Source organism: Salmo salar, chromosome ssa15 (assembly GCF_905237065.1).
Source record: "Salmo salar chromosome ssa15, Ssal_v3.1, whole genome shotgun sequence".
Classification (NCBI taxonomy): Eukaryota; Metazoa; Chordata; class Actinopteri; order Salmoniformes; family Salmonidae; genus Salmo; species Salmo salar.
Window position 1 is genome coordinate 89,345,854 of NC_059456.1, and position 26,958 is coordinate 89,372,811.

Genomic DNA, 26,958 nt, shown 5'->3' on the forward strand with positions numbered 1-26,958 from the left:
CAAAAGCTCTGTCCACCTCCGCCGACCACCGCAACTGCACCGGCCCCCCCTTCATCAGTGAGATAATGGGAGCCGCCACCTGCCCAAAGCCCCGGATAAACCTCCGGTAGTAATTGGCAAACTCTAAGAACCGCATTTCGGCCAATTACGCACGGCCGAAATGCGGTCACATTCCATCACCATCCCAGATGTGGAAATGCGATACCCCAGAAAAGAGACGACTTGTTTGGAGAACACACATTTCTCGGCCTTGAGGTACAGGTCATGCTCCAACAGTCGCCCAAGCACTTTACGCACTAGAGACAAATGCGCAGCGCGTGTGGCGGAGTAGATCAGAATGTCATCGATGTACACCACCACACCCTGACCGAGCAGGTCCCGGAGAATCTCGTCTACAAAGGATTGGAAGACGTCTGGAGCATTCTTCAACCCATACGGCATGACGAGGTACTCATAATGGCCAGATGTGGTACTAAATGCGGTCTTCCACTCGTCCTCATCTCGGATACGTACCAAATTGTACTCGCTCCTGAGATCCAGTTTTGTGAAGAAGCGTGCCCCGTGAAATGACTCCACCGCCGTAGCGATGAGAGGTAGTGGGTAACTGAAACCCACTGTGATGGAATTTAGACCTCTATAGTCAATGCACGGACGCAAACCTCCCTCCTCCTCCTTCACAAATGCAGCACGCATGCTCACGCCGTAACACAATTTAGTTTGTGTTTCTTGTTTGAAGTGCAATAGTGTAATAATCAGGTTCTCTTCTTTGTAAGTGTGTTATTCAATTTGTGTGATGTAGGATTTGTGCAATTTAGTTTTATTTGTGTGTTTTTTGTTAGCAATAGGGTAATAGTTTAATAATTTGATTATTTTTTATTTGTATTTATATACTACAATTTGTTTCTATTTGTCTTTGTTACTTTTTTATATTCATGAGTCTTATTTTGTATACATTTATATAGTTTTAAATGTTATGATTATTTATTTGTGTTGTTCCAAATGTCTGAATAAGAATGAGTTAAGTCATTTAGCGTCTGCTAAATGACTTAAATGTAAATGTTAGTGCGGAATGGGTCTTTTTTTGTCTTGGGTGGGGGGGCTGAAGGGGGGTTCGCCCAGGGAGCCATATAAGCTAGAACCTCCACTGCTTGTATGAAAGGCGTTTCTGGGTTAACAAGGTGCATTAGACATGCAGCACGCATGCTCACGCCGTAATTAACATTTAGTCTGCTCTCTGTGTCTCTCACAACTCTCTCTCTTTCAGCACACATCTGCTTTAAGACCAGCTTCACATCAAAAGGTTCATCATTTACTTACTGATGGTATTTCACTATTTTATCTATTCTTTGTAGATGTATAAATTATTATATGCACACTGTTCAAACAAAGGTTAGTTAACCTTATACTTGACCTGTAACGACAATTTATAATCCTATAATACCATGTATTGAGTTTAAGAATGGGCTACTGAATCCTTCTAGAAATGTCTCTCAGGGAAAGAAAGAGCAGGAGCAGAATCTCATTGAGGGAAACTGCATAATAACCCGGCATAATACCCTGAGGGCAGCTTGAGCTGGGTGGAAAAACAAACCATATTGTATATTATGGGAAAAGTTAACAGAATGGCACACACACACACACACACACAATCAGACATTGACTCCTGTCTTAGGTTATATTATGAGTATAATGAGGGCTGCCCGAGGCATGGCAGTTTATATGTTATTATATTTTCACAGCAGTTCAGACTAGAATCTATATTTCAGTCAGTAACCTCTACAACATCCTATTAGAACATATAGCCTGTATAGAACATACACTGAGTGTACAAAACATTAGGAACACCTGCTCTTTCCATGACATCGACTGACCAGATGAATCCAGGTGAAAGTTATGATCCCTTATTGATGTCACTTGTTATATTCACTTCAATCAGCGTAGATGAAGGGAAGGAGACAGGTTGAAGTTTAAGTCAAAACTGTAACTAGGCCACTCAGGAACATTCAATGTTGTCTTGGTAAGCAACTCCAGTCTATATTTGGCCGTGTATTTTAGGTTATTGTCCTGCTGAAAGGTTAATTTATCCCCCTGTGTCAGTTGGAAAGCAGCCTGAACCAGGTTTTCCTCTAGGATTTTGCCCGTGCTTAGCTCTATTCCATTGCTTTTTATTTTAAAAACTCTGTAGTCCTTGCCGATGACAAGCATACCCATAATAACATGATGCAGCCACCACCATGCTTGAAAATATGAAGAGTGGTACTCAGTGATGTGTTGTTTGGATTTGTCCCAAACATATTCAGGACATAGTTAATTTCTTTGCAGTTTTACTTTAGTGTCTTATTGCAAACAGGATGCATATTTTTTAATACTTTTCCTTCTTTTCAATCTGTCATTTAGGTTAGTATTGTGGAGTAACTACAATGTTGTTGATCCATCCTCAGCTTTCTCCTATCACAGCCATTAAACTTTGTAACTGGTGAAATCTCTGAGCAGTTTCCTTCTTCTCCAGTAACTGAGTAAGGAAGGACACCTGTATCTTTGTAGTGACTGGGTGTATTGATATTCAATGTCTACTTTATAATTTTTACCCATCAACCAATAGGTACCCTTCTTTGCAAGGCATTGGAAAACCACCCTGGTCTTTTTTATTTTACATTTATTTAACTAGGCAAGTCAGTTAAGAACAAATTCTTATTTTCAATGACAGCCTAGGAACAGTGGGTTAACTGCCTTGTTCAGGGGCAGAATGACAGATTTTTACCTTGTCAGCTCAGGGATTCGATCTTGCAACCTTTCGGTTACTAGTCCAACGCTCTAACCACTAGGCTACCTGCCGTCTTTGTGGTTGAATTCGTGGTTGAAATTCACTGCTCAACTGAGGGACCTTACAGATAATTGTATGTGTTGGGTACAGAGATGAGGTAGTTATTCAAAAATCATGTTAAACACTATTATTGCACACAGTGAGTCCATGTAACTTATTTTGTGACTTGTTAAGCACATTTTTACTCCTGAACTTATTTAGGCTTGCCACAACTAAGAGGTTGGTTGAATACTTATTGACTCAAGACATTTCAGCTTTTCACTTTGTATTAATTTGTAAAAATGTCTAAAAACATAATTCCACTTTGGCATTATGGGGTATTGTGTGTAGGCCAGTGGCACAAAATATCGTTGTTATACATTTTAAATTCAGGCTGTAACAACAAAATGTGGAATAAGTCAAGGGAGTTTTTCCTAGCCACCGTGCTTCTACATCTGCATTGCTTGCTCTTTGGGGTTTTAGGCTGGATTTCTGTATAGGACTTTGTGACATCTGCTGATGTAAAAAGGGCATCATAAATACATTTGTTTGAGTGTGAATACATTTTGAAAGCACTGAATTGTGCTGGAAAAATGTATGTTTGTGCTTTTCTAATAACCAATTTCTGTGTTCATGCAAGTGACTGATTGAACATGCCTGGAAAGAATGCGTGGAAAGAATCCTCACTATCAGTATCTGCAATTTAGCAGTACGCCCAGACCCTTGTTTTGAGAACGAAAGATATCTCAGTTTCAATGTCTCAGCTTAGAGAGGAGAAGCCTCGTCAGGTATTGGTCTGTCACATGCATGACCCAGTATTGGTCGGTCACATGAATGAAGTCAACGTTAATGATGAATTAATTATGAATGATGAATAAGCTAAATCATGAAACATAACTTGTCTGTATATAAGAGATCTAACGGGACTGCCCTGATAGAGCTCCTGATCAAAGTGTACTTGGTGCATTGAGTTGGTTGGAACCTCTCCAGCACGCTGATAATAAACAATGATTCATTTAAGATTGACTTTGAGTGTCCAAGTGTAGAATTTCAATGACTGTATATTATGGGGAATGTCAACAGAATAGCACAGTGTACACACACACACACACACACACACACACACACACACACACACACACACACACACACACACACACACACACCTGTCTTAGGTTATATTATTAGTATAATAGGGGGGTGGCTTTGTGCTCTCCTGGCTGCCAGAACACTTTATACGTTATTATATTTTCACAGCAGTTCAGTCTACATTCTAAATTCCAGTCATTAACATCATATTAGAACATATAGCCTGTATAGAACATGTATCTGATGTGACTGATGTGTATCTGGGCGACAGCGTAGCCTAGTGGTTAGAGCGTTGGACTAGTAACTGAAAGGATTGCAAGATCGAATCCCCGAGCTGACAAGGTACAAATCTGTCGTTCTGCCCCTGAACAAGGCAGTTAACCCACCCTTCCTAGGCCGTCATTGAAAATAAGAATTTGTTCTTAACTGACTTGCCTAGTTAAATAAAAATAAAATAAAACTAATCCAAATTAGAGATGGCAATGGTACATCAACAAGCCATGGTCATGGCTTTCTATATGAACTATATTCATACTTCCCATGTTGTTTTGAGGAAGTGTAGTCTGTCTACTCGTGAGAGTCTACAACCCAAACATTAGATGGTTTTTCCCTTAAAAGCTTTCTGAACATGGTATCTACGTTTTGACAATCTGTCGACTTTAGACTAAGTACGTTCCCATTTTAATTTGTTAATCTGCTTTTAAACCTTTTAGTCAGACAATTGTTTGGTTGTAAGTTTGTTTCATATACTCTCTTTCACGTTCTCTTTCTCTGTTTCTCTCTTTTTCTCTGTTTCTTTCTCTCTAATTCTCTCCATCTCTTTACCTAGCTTTAACCCTTTCTTTCTTTTTTTCTCTAGAGACATCCTTAATCCTTCTGTACTCGGATATGTTGCATTTATCTCTCACTCCGTCCTCGGTCCCACTCTCTTATAGCTTTCTGTTTTGTATCTCTCACTCCGTCCTCGGTCCCGCTCTCTTATAGCTTTCTGTTTTCTATCTCTCACTCCGTCCTCGGTCCCACTCTCTTATAGCTTTCTGTTTTCTATCTCTCACTCCGTCCTCGGTCCCGCTCTCTTATAGCTTTCTGTTTTCTATCTCTCACTCCGTCCTCGGTCCCGCTCTCTTATAGCTTTCTGTTTTCTATCTCTCACTCCGTCCTCGGTCCCACTCTCTTATAGCTTTCTGTTTTCTATCTCTCACTCCGTCCTCGGTCCCGCTCTCTTATAGCTTTCTGTTTTCTATCTCTCACTCCGTCCTCGGTCCCACTCTCTTATAGCTTTCTGTTTTCTATCTCTCACTCCGTCCTCGGTCCCACTCTCTTATAGCTTTCTGTTTTCTATCTCTCACTCCGTCCTCGGTCCCACTCTCTTATAGCTTTCTGTCTCTCACTCCATTTATAAATGGAACGACAGAACAGTAGCAAGTTTTCTATCGCCTTGAGTCCTTTCACTCTTTTTTTGTCTTCAGCGTTTTTCTAATGACATTCCCGTCCATGCGGAGCGCTGCTAGAATAGAATGGCTTAATACGGAAAGAGAATGTTGTGTTTAGCACTATTCCATTCTGAAGACATTCCACAGCCTACTAATCGGTCCCCCTCAACCTATTTATCAGCATCAAGCCCCAGTCTTAATGCACTGTAAGATAATGAAAATCCTGATGTTCATTAATGGAACTCAATTAAAAGAGCGAGGGAAGGAAGGGGAGATGGGAGGATGGAGTGATGGGGAGGAGGAAGGAAACATAGTGAGGAGTCTCAGTGAACCATTGAAAGGAGCCCCAACATGGCCCCATACAAAGGTCTTTATTTGACTTTCCTTCTACAGGGACTTGCTAGGCTTATTAAAACCCTTAATAGGTTCTATTAACACACAATCCACTGTGAGTCAGAGGAGGGGTAATGAGGGGGAGGGGAGGATAGTTCTCTGTGGAGGAGAGAGGGGAGCAATTATGGAGGGTATGTGCACTTTGTCCAAAACACAATATTTGTATGTTTTTTCAGCTTCGGTCCGTATTGATTTTGAGGATGAAAACTTTAGTTGAGAGTAGTAGTAGAGATGAGAGATGCAGTAGGTGGATGCACGTGTGTGTGTGAGTTGGTGTGTGTATCAGGGGTTGGAATTGAAATGATTTTCCAATCGTTCTGTTCCCCTATTTGTTTCATTCTGTTCCAGTGCTCCAACCAGCATAATGAAGTTCTGAACCGGTTTGAACCCCAAAAAAGTACAGCTTCATATAGTTCCTTTTCCTACATTTTTTAAACTCTTGAAATCAACATCATTTTTTACATTGAGCTTATTAATTTACTCCACCAATAAGGATAGAACAGCTTGCTATAAAACGGGTAAGCTAGTTGTTTACATGTTTGATTGGTTAATAAGTGCAGGTGGGAGATGCGACTGAAATTGTATGGGTGGGAAGAGAGCGAGAGAGACGCGTGGACGTGAGGGGGCTTGGCATGAGGCACTGAACATCATGACGTGAGTTGGATTGCATTTAGGCTACTAGCATCATAACTTCACTGAATTACATAATTATAAACTAGACATTAGGGATATTTTTGGAACAAAAAATTACATTATTAACCAGTTCTCAAGATTTGAAAACAATGGTTTCATTTTGGAACACTAGAGATCACTTTCGTTCCTGGTTCTGGTTCTGTTTTTTCCCCCAAAATATGTTTGGTTCTGTTCCCTGAACCAGTTCCAACCCCAGGTGTTTATAGAAGAGGGCACAATCATACACTCCTTCGGCTGTCAGTAGTGCCTCTTCCTCTCATCCCGCAGCTGAAATGAGGTGAACAAAACTCCACCTTCCATCAACCTGGTGCATCTCACATCAAATAAGCTGTCAGAGAGAGAGAGCTGCAGCCCATCCTAGCAAATACCTCTCCTTATCCCTGTACACCACTGTTACACGTTACAGCCCCAGCCACCATTTCCCCGCCTGCAGCCCAAAGTAATCATAGTCATTTCCCGCCACATTAAGAGGGTCATTTTCACAACGCCGCACCAAGTAAATTGGCAACAGGCTTCTGTATGGCCCTGTAACTGAAGGGTGTGGGGTGGGATGTGGGGTGGGATGTGGGGTGGGATGTGGGGTGGGCGCGAGCCAGTGACAGTCACGATATTGTAAAGCACAGTGGTTCTCTGAGTACTCAGAAACACACACACACACTCAAGGGTACTTTGATTGGGGACAATATGCTAGTAGCATGTCCAGGTGGGAGCTGAGGTAATCACATAGTCACGCCATCAGTTGGACAATAGTCAATGAACTGTTTGTGAGGAGAGGAGAAGCTTAGGTTGGTGATGTGGAGGAAGGAGGGAGTCCGAGGAGGAAGAGAGTGTGTACTTGTGCTTTCCCTGCACGGTTAGCCCAGCTCTCAGAAGATGAAGCATTGCAGTGTTGGTATTCAGGAATAGTACTGTTGGTCCTCTGGAGGGGGAGGGAGAGAGAGTAACCCTTTCATCTATTTTTTATGCTCGTTAACCACTACTGTCTGGCTGCTTTTTCTTCTCTTTCTCATTCCTCCTCTTTCTACTGTTTTTCTTCTTCTAATAAGTCCATCGTTTTCTGACTCTGCCCTGAAATGTTTTTGGAGCTATTTGGGAAAGGTCACATTAGCATAAAAAAATCCACATAATTTTCCCTCTTTCTTCAGAACGGAGTCCGTTGCAGAGAAGATGCTCACCAACTGGTTCGCTTTCCTTCTTCACAGATTCCTCAAAGTGAGTCTAATGCAACCTCCAGTTCACCAGTTTTAGTAAACCAGGGTTTTATAAGAGGCGGCAGTTGAAATACATTTTATATCCTTAATCAATATGTGTTTTCTCTCTGTCTCTCTCCCTCGCCTCTCTCTCTCCAGGAGTGTTCTGGTGAACCCCTGTTCATGCTGTACTGTGCCATCAAGCAGCAGATGGAGAAGGGGCCGATAGACGCCATCACCGGAGAGGCACGCTACTCCCTCAGTGAAGACAAGCTCATCAGACAGCAGATAGAGTACAAAACTCTGGTCAGTACCACTCAGGCAATCACACACACACACACACACTGATATACAGACAGACAGACAGACAGACAGGCGGACACACACACAGATTCTACTGACTCTACATACACTATATCCCCCCCACACACACACACACACACACACACACACACACACACACACTGATATACAGACGGACGGACGGACACAAACAGATTCTACTGACTCTACATACACTATATCCCCCCCCCGGCTGGTTTATTTGAAACCATGGATCTCCATGCATTAGTATGTACGCCCACTAGCTATGTTGACCCTCCCTCCCTCCCTCCCTCCCTCCCCCCCACACACACACACACACACACACACACACACACACACACACACACACACACACACACACACACACACACACACAGACACACAGACACACCCTGACCTCCTCTCCTCTCCTGTAGATCCTGAACTGTGTGAACCCGGACAATGAGAACAGTCCTGAGATCCCAGTGAAGGTGCTGAACTGTGACACCATCACCCAGGTCAAGGAGAAGATACTGGACGCCTGCTATAAGAACATGCCCTACTCACAGAGGCCCCGCGCTGTCGACATGGACCTGGGTAAGATAGACACACACACACACACAATACACACAAAGGGGATGACATACACACACACAAAGGTGCTGACATACACACAAACACACACACACACACACACACACAAAGGGGATGACATACACACACACCTTCCCTAGTCTGACAGACAGCCCCCCCCCCACACACACACACAGTCTGCCACCCACTCCACCCCAGAGCCAACACTGCCTCTTCCACCTCTCCTCCTCCTCCTCCTCCTCTTCTCATGTGCTCTCCCTTCACACCAATGAGAGAGAAACAATAACCTCAAGTAAGAAGTGCTAATCACCAGCAACAACCACAGGGGACAACCTCTCTCTCCATATCACTATCACCTAGGTAACACTAGGGTGTGTGGCAGTGGTCTCTGGACACAAAGTAATACATTCCAGTCAACAGAGTAGAAAAATCAATGATCACTACCTGGTGCCCAACACGGCCCACCATTTCCACATCAACAACCTTATTATCGTTTCATTATCAGACGAAAAGCCGTCAATGTGCCCATCTACTCCCCACCCTCCTTTTCCCCCTCTCCCTCTCCCTCTCCCTCTCCCTCTCCTTCTCCCTCCCCCTCTCCCTCTCCCTCCCCATCACCCTCCTCTTCCCCCTCTCCCTCACCCTCCTCTTCCCCCTCCCCCTCCCTCACCCTCTCCCTCTCCTTCTCCCTCCCCCTCTCCTCCCCCTCTCCTCACCCTCCTCTTCCCCCTCTCCCTCTCCCCTCTCCCCCTCCCTCACCCTCTCCCTCACCCTCCTCTTCCCCCCTCTCCCTCTCCCCCTCCCCTCCCTCTCCCTCACCCTCCTCTCCCCCCCTCTCCCTCTCCCCCTCCCCCTCCCTCACCCTCTCCCTCACCCTCCTCTTCCCCCTCTCCCTCTCCCCCTCCCCCTCCCTCACCCTCTCCCTCACCCTCCTCTTCCCCCTCTCCCTCTCCCCCTCCCCCTCCCTCTCCCTCACCCTCCTCTTCCCCCTCTCCCTCTCCCCCTCCCCCTCCCTCACCCTCTCCCTCACCCTCCTCTTCCCCTCTCCCCCTCCCCTCCCTCTCCCTCTCCCTCACCCTCCTCTTCCCCCTCTCCCTCTCCCTCCCCCTCTCCCTCTCCCTCTCCCTCTCCCTCCCCCTCTCCCTCTCCCCCGAGTCACTTTTCTGGAAAGGATTCTCTCTCTTAGTCCTTCTCCTCCGGCGTGCGTTTTTCCCACCATGCGACACAAGTATCACTGACACCAATTACGCCGGTGAGGCTGAGTGCCAGCTACGCCGGTGAGGCTGAGTGTGTATACAAATTGAAATTGTTTGTGTGTAATGTTTAATTAAAATGGCCGTCAATCCGGGCGGGCGCCGCCTCTCTGGTCTCCTAACCGAACGGAGGACACGGCGTGCTCTGTGTGTGTCTGCAGAACAGAACGGCACCACGAATGGCTATTGATACGGCTTCATTTGGATAATGTGTTTTCTCAAGAGTCCTTTGAAAGCTTGTGACGTCTGTGTGCCTCTCCTCAGTGACACCAAGGCAAATGAAGACGCAGTCAGAGAATAGCTTAATCGTTTTGGACTCATCTTGCTTGAAGAAGTAATGGCTATTAAAGCAGTCTTGGCAACACCCTTAGAGACAAACAGATAGAATTGTCAATCCCTTTAAACAGTAGAACAGTGTTGTTCAGTCACTGGAATTGGTTATGCTGTAGGTAACTCAGCTCACACCACATAAAAAAGGCATTACTGTAAGATGCAAAGGCTTCAATAGTGAATGGATAACACAGACTAGAGAATATGTGTGTATGTTCTTGTGCACGCTGTATGTGTGTTTGTGCACGTGCATAGGTGCGTTGGTGTGTGTGATTGTGTTTCTGGCAGTGTGACTGACGCAGCATCTCTTCTCTCTGGTCCCGTCAGAATGGCGTCAGGGGCGGATGGCCCGCGTGGTGCTGCAGGATGAGGACATCACCACCAAGATAGAGAACGACTGGAAGAGACTCAACACACTCATGCACTACCAGGTAAAGTGAACTGATCTATGTTACGTATATCTAGACTCGACACACTTATTGATCACCAGGTAGGGTTATCCCATCTACATCAAGTATATATTACAGTTTGTTATGGTACAGTATCTATGTATGTCTCTCTCTGGAGGTGATGGGATTCAGTTGCATTATGAACACCCATTCTATACAGTAGATTATGGAAATTCAATGTATAGAAGTTAAATGACCCAAGCCCACTCAAGTGTACTGTAGGGGAAATGTAATGTTCAGACTCCTGACTTTGAGATGTTGAATCCTCCTCCTACAGACTCTCATTAGAATTCACTAGTCTGGTTTGATCTGATCTGCATGACTCACATAGAGTAGAGGGCAATTATTCTGCAGGTGGTGGCCGGGGAGAGAGAGGACCACCCTCGAGAAATACAGCTCAGTATTTATTTATTTATTTATTTTTTCTCTCTCTCTCTCTCTACCACTCTCTCTCTACCTCTCTCTCTCTACTCCTGCTATCTATATTTCATCTGCCTCTGCTCAGGGACTAGGCTGTCCTTTACCTGTTACCATGGCAATTAGCCCTGCCTCAGCCTCCGCTGAACTTCTCTCCACATCTCAGAGGGTCCGACTTTACCTGCAGTTCCCCGCCACCTTAATGTCTAAAAGAGAGAGAGAAAGAGTGAGAGAGGGACAGAAAGGGAGAGCGAGAGAGATAGATGGGAGAAAGAGTGAGCGAGGGACAGAAAGAGAGACAGAGAGAGAGGGGCAAGTGAGAGAGAGGGGAGAAAGAGAGAGACGGAAGAAAGAGTGAGAGAGAGTGAGGGAGAAAGAGAAGTAGAGAGAGAGGGCAGTCTTCTCCAGAGCACATGAGTCTTTCAGCAGTACAGAGGGTCAGCAGGCTCCCATTACTCAGACAGGGAGACCATCTGCCCAGAGATCCCGACTGCAGCCTGTAGAACCTGCAGCCCTGGAGCCAGGCTGAGGTCAGTCTGTGTGTGTGTGTGTGTGTTTGTGTCTGTGTGTGACTGAGGACCGGGACTGGTCGGTCAGGGAGGATGGGACGGGGGGGCTGGGGCTGCAGCCTTACCAGAGGCCCTCTCTCTCTCTCATACCTGCTGCCCCAGAGGAGGAAAAGAGGTAGAATCATTTACAAGGTGTCAGGGTTATTAGATGTGACATAACGTAGTGTCCGTCATAGAGGACTTGGTCCCCTGCTGATTTACTGTCTGTACCCCCTCTGTCTCCTTCCCTAGTCCTCTCTATCTCACTCTTCCACTTTCTTTTCCTCTAACCTTCTACCTACTTCCTCCCTCCACATCCCTGTCACCCACAGATAGAGAGCTCTCTCTCTCTCTCTCTCTCTCTCTCTCTCTCTCTCTCTCTCTCTCTCTCTCTCTCTCTCACCCTCTACCTCACCCTCTCAGCAGTCACAACCTCTCTCTCTCTCCCCCTGAGCTCCGGTGCTCTCCGAGTCAAACCGAGACTGTCTGAGTCTCTCTGAGTCTCTGGGGTAGCCTGTAATCATTGATGGAGGAAGTGCAATATGTTAACTTCCATCTGTCTGTTGTTGTTCTGTTGCTTTGTGTCACTCTGTTTCCTTCATTAGCCATGGGAGACGCTGCAGGGCACAACAACACACACACACACACACACACGCATAGAGACAAGAAAATACGGGGGAAGAGAGTAGATGGTGAGGTGAGGTGAGGAGAGGAGAGGTGAAGAGAGGAGAGGTGAGGAGAGGAGAGGTGAGGAGAGGTGAGGTGAAGAAAGGTAAAAAGAAGAGAGGAGAGGAGAGGAGAGGTGAGGAGAGAAGGGGATTAATGGAGCCTCTTTTGTTGTGTACTGTATGAGCTAGGTTGCGTGTGTGTGTGTGTGTGTGTGTGTGTGTGTGGCCACCTGGCACAAAGAGAGAGCCCAACTCATTAATCCCCAGTGAGAGAATAGAGAGAGATGGAGAAGTGTGTCTGTGCGTGTGAAATATTTTGATATTCAGATTTACACTGCACCCCTGTGACTCTGCTAATTGTCACACATAGAAGAGGGACCAGACTGAGATGCATTAGAATTCATGGAACTCCTATCAACCAGGGACGCCCTGCTATTTATTTGCCCTATCACATGGGAGATGATCGTGTACATACCCTGGTTATGGAAATAACCCTCAGCTCCTGCAACTGAAATTAACAACAGAAAATACATTTCAAATGAGACTGTACAGTAGCATCTTTATTCAGTAGCTACCTTTGCTAGTTTGAGCTCATGGGAACTGAATGAATCTCTAGACACACACACACGACACACACACACACATATTGTCGGCCAGAGCAGAGGAGAGGAGATAATAGGTTGATGAGATAGGAGCCTGGCTGATTGGTGATTTTAATCTCTCTGTTGATTAGTCTTCCTCCTTGTCAAAGCCCGGCTCTTACTCTCTATCTCCTACCCTTGAACCTCTTCCTCCCTCTCCTTCTCTCTTTTCATCAGTCCAGCTCTTCCTATCTCTCCCTCTGTATCCCCCTCTTCTTCTCTCTTTTCATCAGCCCAGCTCTTACTTTTAGCACTTTATCTCCCTGATTTGAGTCAGATTTACTTTCTACTTACCTTGGTTTTATCTCTCGCCTGCTGTGCCTACATGGGTGGCTTTGTCCAGGGGGACAGCTAGAAATGTGATGAAGGAAATGGCTCCATGAAAGGCCTTGTCCCTATCCTCCTGCAGTGTAGTTGGCTGAACTAGGCCAAGACATTACTAGAGCCCTGTCACTGTGCCTCCATTCTGACCTTGTGTTGTCCTGCTGGTGTTGTGTTGTGGGGGAACTGCCATGACTTCACCAGGGGCTCCAGTTTCACACTTCCCCGACAGAGAACCTGCACTGGGACGGTTGGGGATATTTTAGACAAACCCAGACAGACACAACAGATAGTTGGATATATGATCATTTCCTACCCTTTTTATATATCTTTCCATCAATCTGATTCTCTGTGGCGGCTCATCCCTTCTTATCATCTGAACAAACAACGCCCCACAGGCAGACTTTGAGTTTTAAAATATGTTCCAACAGAAAAGGAAATCTAGATCGACGTTTTGGCAGGCATAGTGAAGAGTGTGTTCCTCTCCTCTCCACAGATTCCTTTGAGCCAAGACAGTTGGTATTGGGTCTAATGACTGGCGTCTGGTATTGCAGCAGGTTGAGTGATATTTTCAATAGAAATGGACCCGGTGGGACTGGACCCTCAACACACAACATGTCACTTTCGAAGTATGCTCTGAGACACCATTTTGTTTGATAAAAACACAGTTTAGATCATTTGAGTTTCATGTAATATACTAATAACCATTTAATCTTAATAATCTTACGTCTATATTAAAGACCTATCAGTTAGGTAGTTTTGTGTGACTAAGCTACAGCCCGGTACAATCTGTGATAGATAGTCATCCTAAACTGGGCTTCCAGGGGATCAGGTGGCCTGGGAATCAGAGGATCAGGAGATGAGAGATAGAGGTGGGTGGGTGGGGGGGCTGTTTGATGGAGGTCTTATCACTGTGTAGTACTGGCCTCTTATCACACCTGCAGGCCACTCTAATGCTCACCTCACCTCCCTCCCTCCCTGCCTCCCTCCCTCCCTCCCTGCCTCCCTGCCTCACATTGTGGATTAGCCCTGAAGGATGGAGGGCGGAGAGAGGGAGGTAGAGAGTCAATGTCCAATCCCTGCCAGAAAGAGAGAGTGTAGGAAGAAACGGTAATGGGGCCTTCCAAGTTGTCACTACTGTCAGAGCTTGTAGGAGTGAGAGAGAGCAGAGGCTTTAGACAAAATGGAGAAGGTTAGGATGGAGAGGGGGAAGAGGATAGATTAGGGTTGAGAGGAGGAAGAGTGAGGTCTTCACAATCCAGAGCCGGCGGAAAGAGGTTTCCAAAGAGCATTTTTAATTTCCCTCTAAGAGGGCAGACGGTGTGGCATCAATTTCTGAGAAGAATCCTCCTTAAGCCTCTGTCCTTTCAAGTGTCTCTCCAGTGTGGCTATTAGAGTGGGCCCTGTGCTGGAGCTGGAGCTGGCTGTGGCCTCTACCCCAACCCTGGCTGTGACCCCAACTAATGGCCTGGTAGAGATTAGTCAGGGAGGGGGGTGGAGAAGAGAGATGAATAGAGAGAGGGGGAAGGAGATGAGGGAAGAGACACCCCTATAGGTGCATCGTGGGGCCACGTTATTAGCAGTTGAATAATGGGAGGAGAGGAGAAGGGGAGGAGAGAGGAGGAGAGAGTAGAGAGGCGACCCAGCCAAAGAATTATAGAGGCTAAAAGTCAGGAGGGGTCAGGGGAAAGGAGCTTATTTCTCTACTCCTATATGACATGAAAATAAATATTTGTCTTTCTTTAAATAGAATCTGAGGTTTTCTTTGAGCCTATGGCTGCTTGGTGCTTTCACACCGTTGGATGTTTGTCCCTCTTGTTCTCTCAAACTCAGATCCATCCACTGGGCTGGCTGCAAATGCCAGAGAAGGCTTCAGATAGGAACAATGGTGTATTTATGTGACATTCTTTGTCCATTCAGTTTGAAAGAGTGCACACAAACACACCTTCACAACTGTGATTAGCAGTGCACTGTAGAGGAAATGTACAGCAAATGAACAGCAAATGAACGGCAAATGAAAGTGGCTTGGTTTAGAACACTAACTTTTATGGCTGTGGCTTGGTGAGACTGGACACAGAGACAGCAGTGCCTCTTCCAAGACAAAAGACAGAGAGGTAGTCAGAGAGCCCAGGTTGAAATGATTCTCTTCTGGAGTAGAACAGACGCATCCTCCTCCTATATCACCCTACCATATCTCACATCATCCTACAATATCTCACATTATTCTCCCATACCTCACATTAAACTCCCATACCTCATATCAGCCTCCCATACCTCGAATCCTCCTCCCATACCTCACGTTATCCTCCCATACCTCACATTATCCTCCCATACCTCATATCAGCCTCCCATACCTCAAATCCTCCTCCCATACCTCACGTTATCCTCCCATACCTCACATCATCCTCCCATACCTCAAATCCTCCTCCCATACCTCACGTCATCCTCCCATACCTCACATCATTCTCCCATATCTCAAATCCTCTCCCATACCTCACATCATCCTCCCATATCTCAAATCCTCCTCCCATACCTCACATTAACCTCCCATACCTTACGTTATCCTCCCATGCCTCACATTATCCTCCCATACCTCACATTAACCTCCCATACCTTACATTAACCTCCCATTCCTTACATTAATCTCCCATACCTCACATTATCCTCCCATACCTTACATTAAATCTCCCATACTTTACATTATCCTCCCATACCTCACATTAACCTCCCATACCTCACATTAACCTCCCATACCTCACATTAACCTCCCATAACTTACATGATCCTCCCATGCCTCACATTATCCTCCCATACCTCACATTAATCTCACATCAACCTCCCATCATCCTCCCATACTTCCCATTATCCCCCCATAACTCACCAGCCCCTCCCATAATTCACATCCTCCTCCCGTACCTGACATCATTCTCCCATACCTCACACCATCCTCCCGTCTTCCTACATACCTCACATCATTCTCCCATACCTCACATCGTCCTCCCATATTCCTCCTATCACCCTCCCATACCTCACGTTTGTCTCACTCTCTGTCTTTTTTTTCCAATCCCCACACTTTTAGTCTCTCTCTCTTTCCCTGTCACTATTATGGCTTTATTTCTCTCTCTCTCACTCTCTTTCTTTCTCTCTCTCTCTTTCTCTCTCTGAGCTGCTTGGTGGAAGCGTCGCCACCACTGCTGTGAGGACAATGAGGCAGAGGCGGTTGTTCGCTAGACGTGCCAGTGGGAAGCCCTCACTCCGTCTTTCTACCAGCTCCCCCCTTCCATCCCTCCTTTCCTTATTTCCCTAATGGCTGGGGAGTGATGGGAATAACAATGAGGATGATCTCAAGCACAGTCATCACGGAGGCATTTGAGTCGTTTCTTACAGAGATGGTCTTCAGAGAAATCCCACAGGGCTTTAGAGAGAGTAGAGAAAGAAGCTGAATGGAGAGAACATGACAGAGTACAGGGACTGAGGGATAGAGGTAGAGAGGGAGGAAATTATGTGTCATGTGAGGATGTGTTTGTACAGTGAGGGAAAAAAGTATTTGATCCCCTGCTGATTTTGTACGTTTGCCCACTGACAAAGAAATGATCAGTCTATCATTTTAATGGTAGGTTTATTTGAACAGTGAGAGACAGAACAACAACAACAAAAATCCAGAAAAACGCATGTCAAAAATGTTATAAAATGATTTGCATTTTAATGAGGGAAATAAGTATTTGACCCCTCTGCAAAACATGACTTAGTACTTGGTGGCAAAACCCTTGTTGGCAATCACAGAGGTCAGACGTTTCTTGTAGTTGGCCACCAGGTTTGCACACATCTCAGGAGGGATTTTGTCCCACTCCTCTTTGCAGATCTTCTCCAAGTCATTATTAAGGTTTTGAGGCTGACGTTTGGCAACTCGAATCTTCAGCACCCTCCACAGATTTTCTATGGGATTAAGGTCTGTAGACTGGCTAGGCCACTCCAGGTCCTTAACCTCTCTGGGCTAGGTGGGATGTTTGCGTCCCACCCTAGTCAACAGCCAGTGGAATCGCGTGGCGCGAAATACAAATATCTCAAAAATGCTGTAACTTCAATTTCTCAAACATATGACTATTTTACACCATTTTAAAGACAAGACTCTTGTTAATCTAACCACATTGTCCGATTTCAAAAAGGCTTTACAGCGAAAGCAAAACATTATGTCAGGAGAGTACCCTGCCAAAAATAATCACACAGTCATTTTCAAAGCAAGCATATATGTAACAAAAACCAAAACCACAGCTAAATGCAGCACTAAACTTTGATGATCTTCATCAGATGACACTCCTAGGACATTATGTTATACAATACATGCATGTTTTGTTCAATCAAGTTCATATTTATATCAAAACCAGCTTTTTACATTAGCATGTGATGTTCAGAACTAGCATACCCACCGAAAACTTCCGGTGAATTTGCTAAATTACTCATGATAAACGATGACAAAAATACATAACAATTATTTTAAGAATTATAGATACAGAACTCCTTTATGCAAACGCTATGTCAGATTTTAAAATAGCTTTTCGGCGAAAGCACATTTTGCAATATTCTGAGTACATAGCTCGGCAATCACAGGCTAGCTAATTTGACACCCTCCATGTTTGGGGCTCACTAAACTAAAAATTGGATTACCTTTGCTGTTCTTCGTCAGAATGCACTCCCAGGACTTCTACTTCAACAACAAATGTTGTTTTGGTTCCAAATAATCCATAGTTATATCCAAATACCTCCGTTTTGTTCGTGCGTTCAGGTCACTATCCGAAGGGTAACGCGCGAGCGTATTTCGTGACAAAAAAATTCAAAATATTCCATTACCTTACTTAGAAGCATGTCAAACGCTGTTTAAAATTATATGCATATTCTCGTTTCTGGGCAAGAGTAGTAACCAGTTTAAATCGGGTACGTTTTTTTATCCGGCCGTGAAAATACTGCCCCCTAGCCCCAACAGGTTAATATGCTTCTTCTTGAACCACTCCTTTGTTGCCTTGGCCGTGTGTTTTGGGTCATTGTCATGCTGGAATACCCATCCACGACCCATTTTCAATGCCCTGGCTGAGGGAAGGAGGTTCTCACCCAAGATTTGACGGTACATGGCCCCGTCCATCGTCCCTTTGATGCGGTGAAGTTGTCCTGTCCCCTTAGCAGAAAAACACCCCCAAAGCATAATGTTTCCACCTCCATGTTTGACGGTGGGGATGGTGTTCTTGGGGTCACAGGCAGCATTCCTCCTCCTCCAAACACGGCGATTTGAGTTGATGCCAAAGAGCTCCATTTTGGTCTCATCTGACCACAACACTTTCACCCAGTTGTCCTCTGAATCATTCAGATGTTCATTGGCAAACTTCAGACGGGCATGTATATGTGCTTTCTTGAGCAGGGGGACCTTGCGTGCGCTGCAGGATTTCAGTCCTTCACGGCGTAGTGTGTTACCAATTGTTTTCTTGGTGACTATGGTCCCAGCTGCCTTGATATCATTGACAAGATCCTCCCGTGTAGTTCTGGGCTGATTCCTCACCGTTCTCATGATCATTGCCACTCCACGAGGTGAGATCTTGCATGGAGCCCCAGGCCGAGGGAGATTGACAGTTCTTTTGTGTTTCTTCCATTTGTGAATAATCGCACCAACTGTTGTCACCTTCTCACCAAGCTGCTTGGCGATGGTCTTGTAGCCCATTCCAGCCTTGTGTAGGTCTACAATCTTGTCCCTGACATCCTTGGAGAGCTCTTTGGTCTTGGCCATGGTGGAGAGTTTGGAATCTGATTGATTGATTGCTTCTGTGGACAGGTGTCTTTTATACAGGTAACAAACTGAGATTAGGAGCACTCCCTTTAAGTGTGCTCCTAATCTCAGCTCGTTACCTGTATAAAAGACACCTGGGAGCCAGAAATCTTTCTGATTGAGAGGGGGTCAAATACTTATTTCCCTCATTAAAATGCAAATCAATTTATAACATTTTTGACATGCGTTTTTCTGGATTTTTTTGTTGTTATTCTGTCTCTCACTGTTCGAATAAACCTACCATTAAAATTATAGACTGATAATTTCTTGGTCAGTGGGCAAATGTACAAAATCAGCAGGGGATCAAATACTTTTTTCCCCTCACTGTATATCTTAGAAAGAGACAGAGGGTGACAAATCAGGCTTGCAGATCAATGTGTACTGCATACATTCAACATGTTATCTGAGAGCAGTACACCTGTAGATTGGTGATTGAACATGTTATCTTATCAAAATGTTCTCTGTTGTGTTGTTGAAGGTGTCTGACCGTTGTGTGGTGGCGCTGGTGCCCAAACAGACCTCTTCCTACAACATCCCCCCGTCAGCCAGCATCTCCAGGACCTCCATCAGCAGATATGGTGAGTACCATTGAACGACATTGAACATTATACATCTCTATGATAAGTACTGTACCGCTTTCGCTCCTCCCTCTGTTGGACCATTTCAAACAAACACCTGTTACATAATAGATTAACACGGGGAAGGGTTTGAGATTAAAGTGTTCACTGTGTAAGCCAATATAAACATTAGATTTTAGATTAGCTTGTAGACATTTTAGCAGACTCTTTTGTCCAGAGCCACAATGTGAGCAAAACTAAAATCATCCTAGCTAAGACCAGCTCTTTTTGGATCGTCTATGCTTTTCTGCGGAGGCATAGTTTACCTTACTCTCTCCTCCCGACCGTGTTTGCTGTAGTTTGCCTCAGCCCAGAAACTGCAGGGGTGGCAGAGGGATGGAGAGAAACAGGAACAGAAGGGGATAGAGGGATGAAGGGTGAGGGGGCGAGTAGAGAAGGCCGATGGGAGACATGGAGAGAGGTGTTTGTTTTAACCATCAAGTATAATAATGAGGATGCCAGATTGAGCCTGGAGCCAGGGTATAATAGTCCGACACACACACACACTGGTGACAGACACAGCGGTGAGCCACAGGGCGTCCCGTCTGGTCCCATGCCCAACCCCAGACCTAGAGAACCACAGCCAATTATTCACTGTGAATGATACTTTACACCAATGGGAAGTGAGAACAGAGCGTGGTTGGACAATTATCAGGGCTGGGATTGAATGAGAACCCCCATAGGTTGTTGTCAGTCGCCTGGAGACATGACCAACTGAGCCAAAACAGAAACATCATCCCTCCTCCCTCCCTCTCTTCCACACACACACACACACACACACACACACACACACACACACACACACACACACACACACACACACACACACACACACACACACACACACACACACACACACTTCTCTCAACTAATTTATCAATAACAAAACCAACAGTGTATATCAAATTACCAACTTTAAATATCTAAACTAAGTTTGGTTCAGTGGCCAGTGAGGCATACAGTATTATACAGTATTCCGTCTTGAACAGTATTCCATCGTCAACAGTATACCGTCCTCCACAGTATACCGTCCTCCACAGTATTCCGTCCTCCACAGTATTCCGTCCTCCACAGTATTCCGTCCTCCACAGTATTCCGTCCTCCACAGTATTCCGTCCTCCACAGTATTCCGTCCTCCACAGTATTCCGTCCTCCACAGTATTCCGTCCTCCACAGTATTCCGTCCTCCACAGTATTCCATCCTCCACAGTATTCCATCCTCCACAGTATTCCATCCTCCACAGTATTCCATCCTCCACAGTATTCCATCCTCCACAGTATTCCATCCTCCACAGTATTCCATCCTCCACAGTATTCCATCCTCCACAGTATTCCATCCTCAACAGTATTCCACCCTCAACAGTATTCCACCCTCAACAGTATTCCACCCTCAACAGTATTCCATCCTCAACAGTATTCCATCCTCAACAGTATTCCATCCCCCACAGTATTCCATCCCCCACAGTATTCCATCCCCCACAGTATTCCATCCCCAACAGTAATCCATCCTCAACAGTATTCCATTCCCAACAGTAATCCATCCTCAACAGTATTCCATCCACAACAGTAATCCATCCAGAACAGTAATCCATCCACAACAGTAATCCATCCACAACAGTATTCCATCCCCAACAGTAATCCATCCTCAACAGTATTCCATCCCCAACAGTAATCCATCCCCAACAGTAATCCATCCCCAACAGTAATCCATCCCCAACAGTAATCCATCCTCAACAGTATTCCATCCCCAACAGTATTCCATCCCCAACAGTAATCCATCCCCAACAGTAATCCATCCCCAACAGTATTCCATACAAGGGTTGCTTCAATCTGTTTTACTACAAAGAACTTGTTGAATATTTTACCAAACTCATGAAATAGCAATGAGACGGTGAAAGGGGATGTTTTTTAGTGTGTGTGTGTGTGTGTGTGTGTGTGTCTATGTATCTGTGTCCCTGTGTCTGTGTGTGTGTGTGTGTGTGTGTGTGTGTGTCTATGTATCTGTGTCCCTGTGTCTGTGTGTGTGTGTGTGTGTGTGTGTGTGTATATGTCTATGTGTGTGTGTGTGTGTGTGTGTGTGTGTGTGTGTGTGTGTGTGTGTGTGTGTGTGTGTGTGTGTGTGTGTGTGTGTGTGTGTTTTTGTACTGCTTTAGAAAACAGCCGCTCCTCCTCTGGCTCCACCCCCATCGATCATAGCCTGGCACAGCAGGCACAGATGTGCCTGACACCCAGCTGATTGATTCATATCAATTTAACGTTCAGCACTTAGCATCTCGCCTCAATTTACCGTGCCAGCGGTCCCCCGCCCCAAATAACCCCTACACGTCCCCCCCTGACGCCTCACAAACACACACACCTGCGGCCCTCATACCCACCTCAGGTAGCCTGAAGCCTGATACTGTGGTCACAGAGCTGAAGAGCAATCTTCTCCATGAGAGGAGAGGAAGGAGGAGAGAGAGGGGTAGGCACCTGACAGTAGCATAAGATGGGATTTGAGACCTCAATTCACCCCACTGTCATACAGAGAGAGAGAGAGACATACACACGCACCCTACCAGACCGAAAGGTCCCCAGGGGCCAACCTAAAGACAACTGCTGGTCTTTAGAACATACCACTTAGAGCCGAAAGTCGCTGTAGTGCTCTGGGGCGTTGTTGTCCTGCGCTGCCCTTAGAAGCCAGGTGAGAGAGATCTGACACTGATCTAGAGTCCCACGAGACCACTCATAGACTCAGACACACACACACTGCCGGGAAGGAAATAACTGCTAATTAGGAAGACTGGAGAGGAGGAGAGGAAGAAGAGCACCATTCCTTAGTGTCAAAGGAATGGGAGATCTGAGATTAGAAGAGAAGAAAGGACAGACAAGGGGAGGATGGCTGGAGGGCTTTACATATTAGAGATCTTTTGATGCATTGATTAGGACTGTGACTGAGGCCCTTACAGTGTGGCGACAGCAGGAAAGAGACAATGATTTATTTTAAGAGGAGAGCCACGTCTCTCTCTCTGTCTCTCTCTCTCACAGATCTATTCAGAGAGAGGGATGATATGAAAGAGTGAGCGAGAGGAAGAGAGACAGAGAGAGATAATATGCGAGTGAGAAAGAGTAATATGATAAGAGAGAGACAGAGAGAGAGATGGGGGAGAGAGCGATGGGGGAGAGAGAGGGAGAGAGCGATGGGGGAGAGAGAGGGAGAGAGCGATGGGGGAGAGAGAGGGAGAGAGCGATAGGGGAGAGAGAGAGAGAGAAATGGGGAGAGAGAGTGATATGATAAGAGAGAGACAGACCGAGAGAGATGGGGAGAAAGACAGATGGGGGAGAGAGAGAGTGATATGATACGAGACAGACAGATGGGGAGAGAGAGACAGAGAGAGAGAAACAGGGAGAGAGAGACAGAGAGAGAGAGAGAGAGAGAGAGAGAGAGAGATGGGGAGAGAGAGATGATATGAAGGAAAGAGAGGAGGGAGCTGGGCTGACAGCTGCCCCTCCACTCTCTGGACTTAATGAAATATTAATGAGGTGCATGGCTCCTTTCATCTTTGGTATTTTATTAGGATCCATCTAGTCTAGTGAAAGGGAGCTGCACTCCAGAGGCCCAACAGACACGTATCAACATCGATGGCCGGCTGTAAGCTGTATGTGCCGGCTGTAAGCTGTATGTGCCTGCTGTAAGCTGTATGTGCCTGCTGTAAGCTGTATGTGCCGGCTGTAAGCTGTATGTGCCTGCTGTAAGCTGTATGTGCCGGCTGTAAGCTGTATGTGCCGGCTGTAAGCTGTATGTGCCTGCTGTAAGCTGTATGTGCCTGCTGTAAGCTGTATGTGCCTGCTGTAAGCTGTATGTGCCTGCTGTAAGCTGTATGTGCCTGCTGTAAGCTGTATGTGCCTGCTGTAAGCTTTATGTGCCTGCTGTAAGCTGTATGTGCCTGCTGTAAGCTGTATGTGCCTGCTGTAAGCTGTATGTGCCTGCTGTAAGCTGTATGTGCCTGCTGTAAGCTGTATGTGCCTGCTGTAAGCTTTATGTGCCTGCTGTAAGCTGTATGTGCCTGCTGTAAGCTGTATGTGCCTGCTGTAAGCTTTATGTGCCTGCTGTAAGCTGTATGTGCCTGCTGTAAGCTGTATGTGCCTGCTGTAAGCTTTATGTGCCTGCTGTAAGCTGTATGTGCCTGCTGTAAGCTGTATGTGCCTGCTGTAAGCTGTATGTGCCTGCTGTAAGCTGTATGTGCCTGCTGTAAGCTGTATGTGCCTGCTGTAAGCGGTCTCTATGCAGATAAATGCGGTCAGAGACCAAGAGCAGCACTGCCCCCTCAAGATTCTGAGCCTGCTTGGCAGGGTTGGTCCTGTAGTGGTTCTGAGCCTGCTTGGCAGGGTTGGTCCTGTAGTGGTTCTGAGCCTACTTGGCAGGGTTGGTCCTGCAAAGCCAAAGCCCCCTAAAGGGAGAGCATACTACACCAGGAAATTCTCAAAGCTGCTAATGAGAACCTTGATGACCTTGTACCTAGCCGGTGGGGATTCCGGTGGGGTGCCCCCACCCAGGCAGTGGCAGTGCTGGCAATACTAGCTGCAGTAACACATGGGGAGGGGGTCACACTTGGACATTCAGAGAGGGGGTATATTATTGTGACCCTGGTGGCACAAAATCAAAAGTCTGACTGCATGGAGATGCTTGGGAATATGGTCAATTCGGGTGACCGTATTGTGGGTGTTTCAGGGAAAAGGTGTACATTTGACCTCCATCATCTAGGATGTGACAATGGTTAATAAAATCGCTCAATTTCTGCCCATTTTTTTGCACAGTCTTGCAGGCCTTGTCATACAGCTGCAACTGTAAATGCATTTGTAAATCAAGACCTTTCTTGAGTTGGGCTCTGGGATGGTGCAACTGTTGAGAATGTGAGCTTATGGTTGTGTGGGGGAAAGGGTTGAGTGTGTGTGGGTGTATGTGTGTATCCCACAACTGTTGCGAAGGAGTAAAAGATGTTAGGGACAATAGAGGATGATCCACAGCTATATATAATACAAATCGAGGTGAGGGCGATGGAAATGCATTTGGCAATTGATTTACTTCAATTCGGTAAATGGCACTGTGTGCTCTTTTGGAAGGATGGATCCCAGTCTGTTCAGGGCTATGGGATACGGGGGATCGGGGGTGGTCTGCTGGGCATTGGGATGACAACCCAACTAGGGATGAGGAAGGCTTTTAGCGGGTGGAATAGTAGGGACCAATTGGAGGTTTACTTAGTAGCAATGCAAATATCATTGAACAGCTGTATAGACACTCAATCATCATGTTACTTTTTAATGGTACGTTTACAAACATATATTTTCATAAATAGAATTTAAAGTTGTGTCTCATTATGGTAAGTGGTGAAATAAGTATAGCCAGTTACAATTATAATGGCCTAGCAGATAATAAGAAAAGACGATCAGTATTTACCTGGCTAAAAGAGAAGGAATATAATATCTATTGTTTACAGGAAACCCATTCAACAATTTTAGATGAAGTTTTGTGGGAAAAGAACTGGGGGGGCAAAATATATTTCTCCCATGGGCAAAGAAATTCAAAAGGGGTGATGGTTTTAATTAACAGTAATTTTGATCCAAATGTGCAAATTGTCCAAACAGATTATCAAGGTAGATGGATTATTTTAAATATGTTATTGGACAATAAACAGATATGACTTATTAACGGTCCGAATAATGATGATCCAAGCTTCTTTGAAAATATATATAAGAATGTATCAACTCTACAAGCAACACGAGACTCTATTATTATGGTGGGAGATTTTAATACGGTCTTAAATACCTCTCTGGACCGGAAAGGAAATCACACTACAAACTATCACCCTCAGGCACTTAAGGAAATCATGAATGTCATGGACATATTGGAATTAGTGGATATATGGAGACTTAAATACCCTGACCTAGTGAGATATACATGGCGGAGGCATAATCAAGCTAGTCGTCTTAACTACTTTCTTATGCCATTCTCTCTGGCACGAAAAGTTAAAGTGTTGATAGGGGACAGAATGCGGTCGGATCATCACGTAATTGGCATATATATTACTCTTACAGAATTTCCACGTGGGCGAGGATATTGGAAATTTAATCACAGTCTACTAGATGATAAATTGTTTAGAACTAGGACAGAAGAATTTATAACTGACTTTTTCAGACATAACATAGGTACAGCAGATCCCCTTATTGTATGGGACACTTTTAAGTGTGCCTTTAGATGCCATGCAATTCAGTACTCATCTATAAAACAAAAGCAATTTAGATCAAAAGAGTCCATATTAACAAAGGAAACTGAAGGACTAACAGTACAGTTAGATAGCAATAAAAATGGTACCATAGAGGCACAGAATAAGTTAGAGGAATAACAAAAAGAAATGGAGGAACTTATTCAAGAAAGATCCAGTGTAATATATTATAAAAATAAAGCGAACTGGATGGAATATGGGGAAAAATGCACCAAATTCTTTTTCAATCTTCAATATAGAAATGCTACCCCAAAATGTTTTATTAAAACTTGTTACAAATGATGGAGTCACGCATGATTCACCAAATTATATTTTGAAAGAGGAAGTAAAGTCCTTTAAGAATATGTTTTCGTTTCAGCCTCCTCAATCTCCACTAACTGAAACTAATTGTATGGATTTTTTCCCTAATAATAATGTAAAATTAACATCTGTACAGAAAGACTCATGTGAAGGCCAAATTACAGAGGAGGAACTGCTTGATGCAATTGGAACCTTTAAGGATGGGAAAACCCCAGGGCTGGATGGCATACCAGTGGAAGTATACAAAACTTTTTTTGATATACTCAAAGGACCATTAGTAGCATGTTTTAACCACTCCTATATAAATGGTAGATGATCAGACATGCAACAAGAAGGTCTGATATCATTATTACTGAAACAGGACCCAAATGGTATATATAAAGATCCAGTCCATTTAAAAAATTGGAGACCTCTTACACTTCAGTGTTGTGATGCAAAAATCCTAGCAAAATGCTTGGTGCATAGAATTAAAAAAGTATTGTCAGATATTATTCATCCTAATCAGACAGGTTTTTTACATGGACGATACATTTGAGATAATATAAGACAAGTACTAGAAACAATAGAATACTATGAAATATTGGGGACACCAGGCCTGGTTTTCATAGCTGATTTTGAAAAGGCTTTTGATAAAGTACAACTGGAGTTTATATATAAATGCCTAGAATATTTCAATTTTGGGGAATCTCTTATAAAAATGGGTTCAAGTTATGTATAGTAACCCTAGGTGTAAAATAGTAAATAATGGCTACATCTCAGAAAGTTTTAAACTATCTAGAGGAGTAAAACAAGGTTCTCCACTATCGGCATATTTATTTATTATTGCCATCGAAATGTTAGCTGT

The 26,958-nt window shown here is 44.9% G+C and overlaps 1 protein-coding gene across 2 annotated transcripts in view; it reads left to right on the forward strand.

The window, feature by feature from the left end:
- LOC106572568 (plexin-A2) overlaps positions 1-26,958 on the forward strand; it is a 435,095-nt gene that overhangs the window by 389,283 nt on the left and 18,854 nt on the right. For both annotated transcript variants that reach the window (XM_014146868.2, XM_045696253.1), the window contains exons 23-27: positions 7,557-7,623; positions 7,761-7,907; positions 8,342-8,501; positions 10,409-10,512; positions 19,416-19,515. In XM_014146868.2, coding sequence (XP_014002343.2) covers positions 7,557-7,623; positions 7,761-7,907; positions 8,342-8,501; positions 10,409-10,512; positions 19,416-19,515 — 578 coding nt within the window. The remainder of the gene's footprint in view (positions 1-7,556; positions 7,624-7,760; positions 7,908-8,341; positions 8,502-10,408; positions 10,513-19,415; positions 19,516-26,958) is intronic.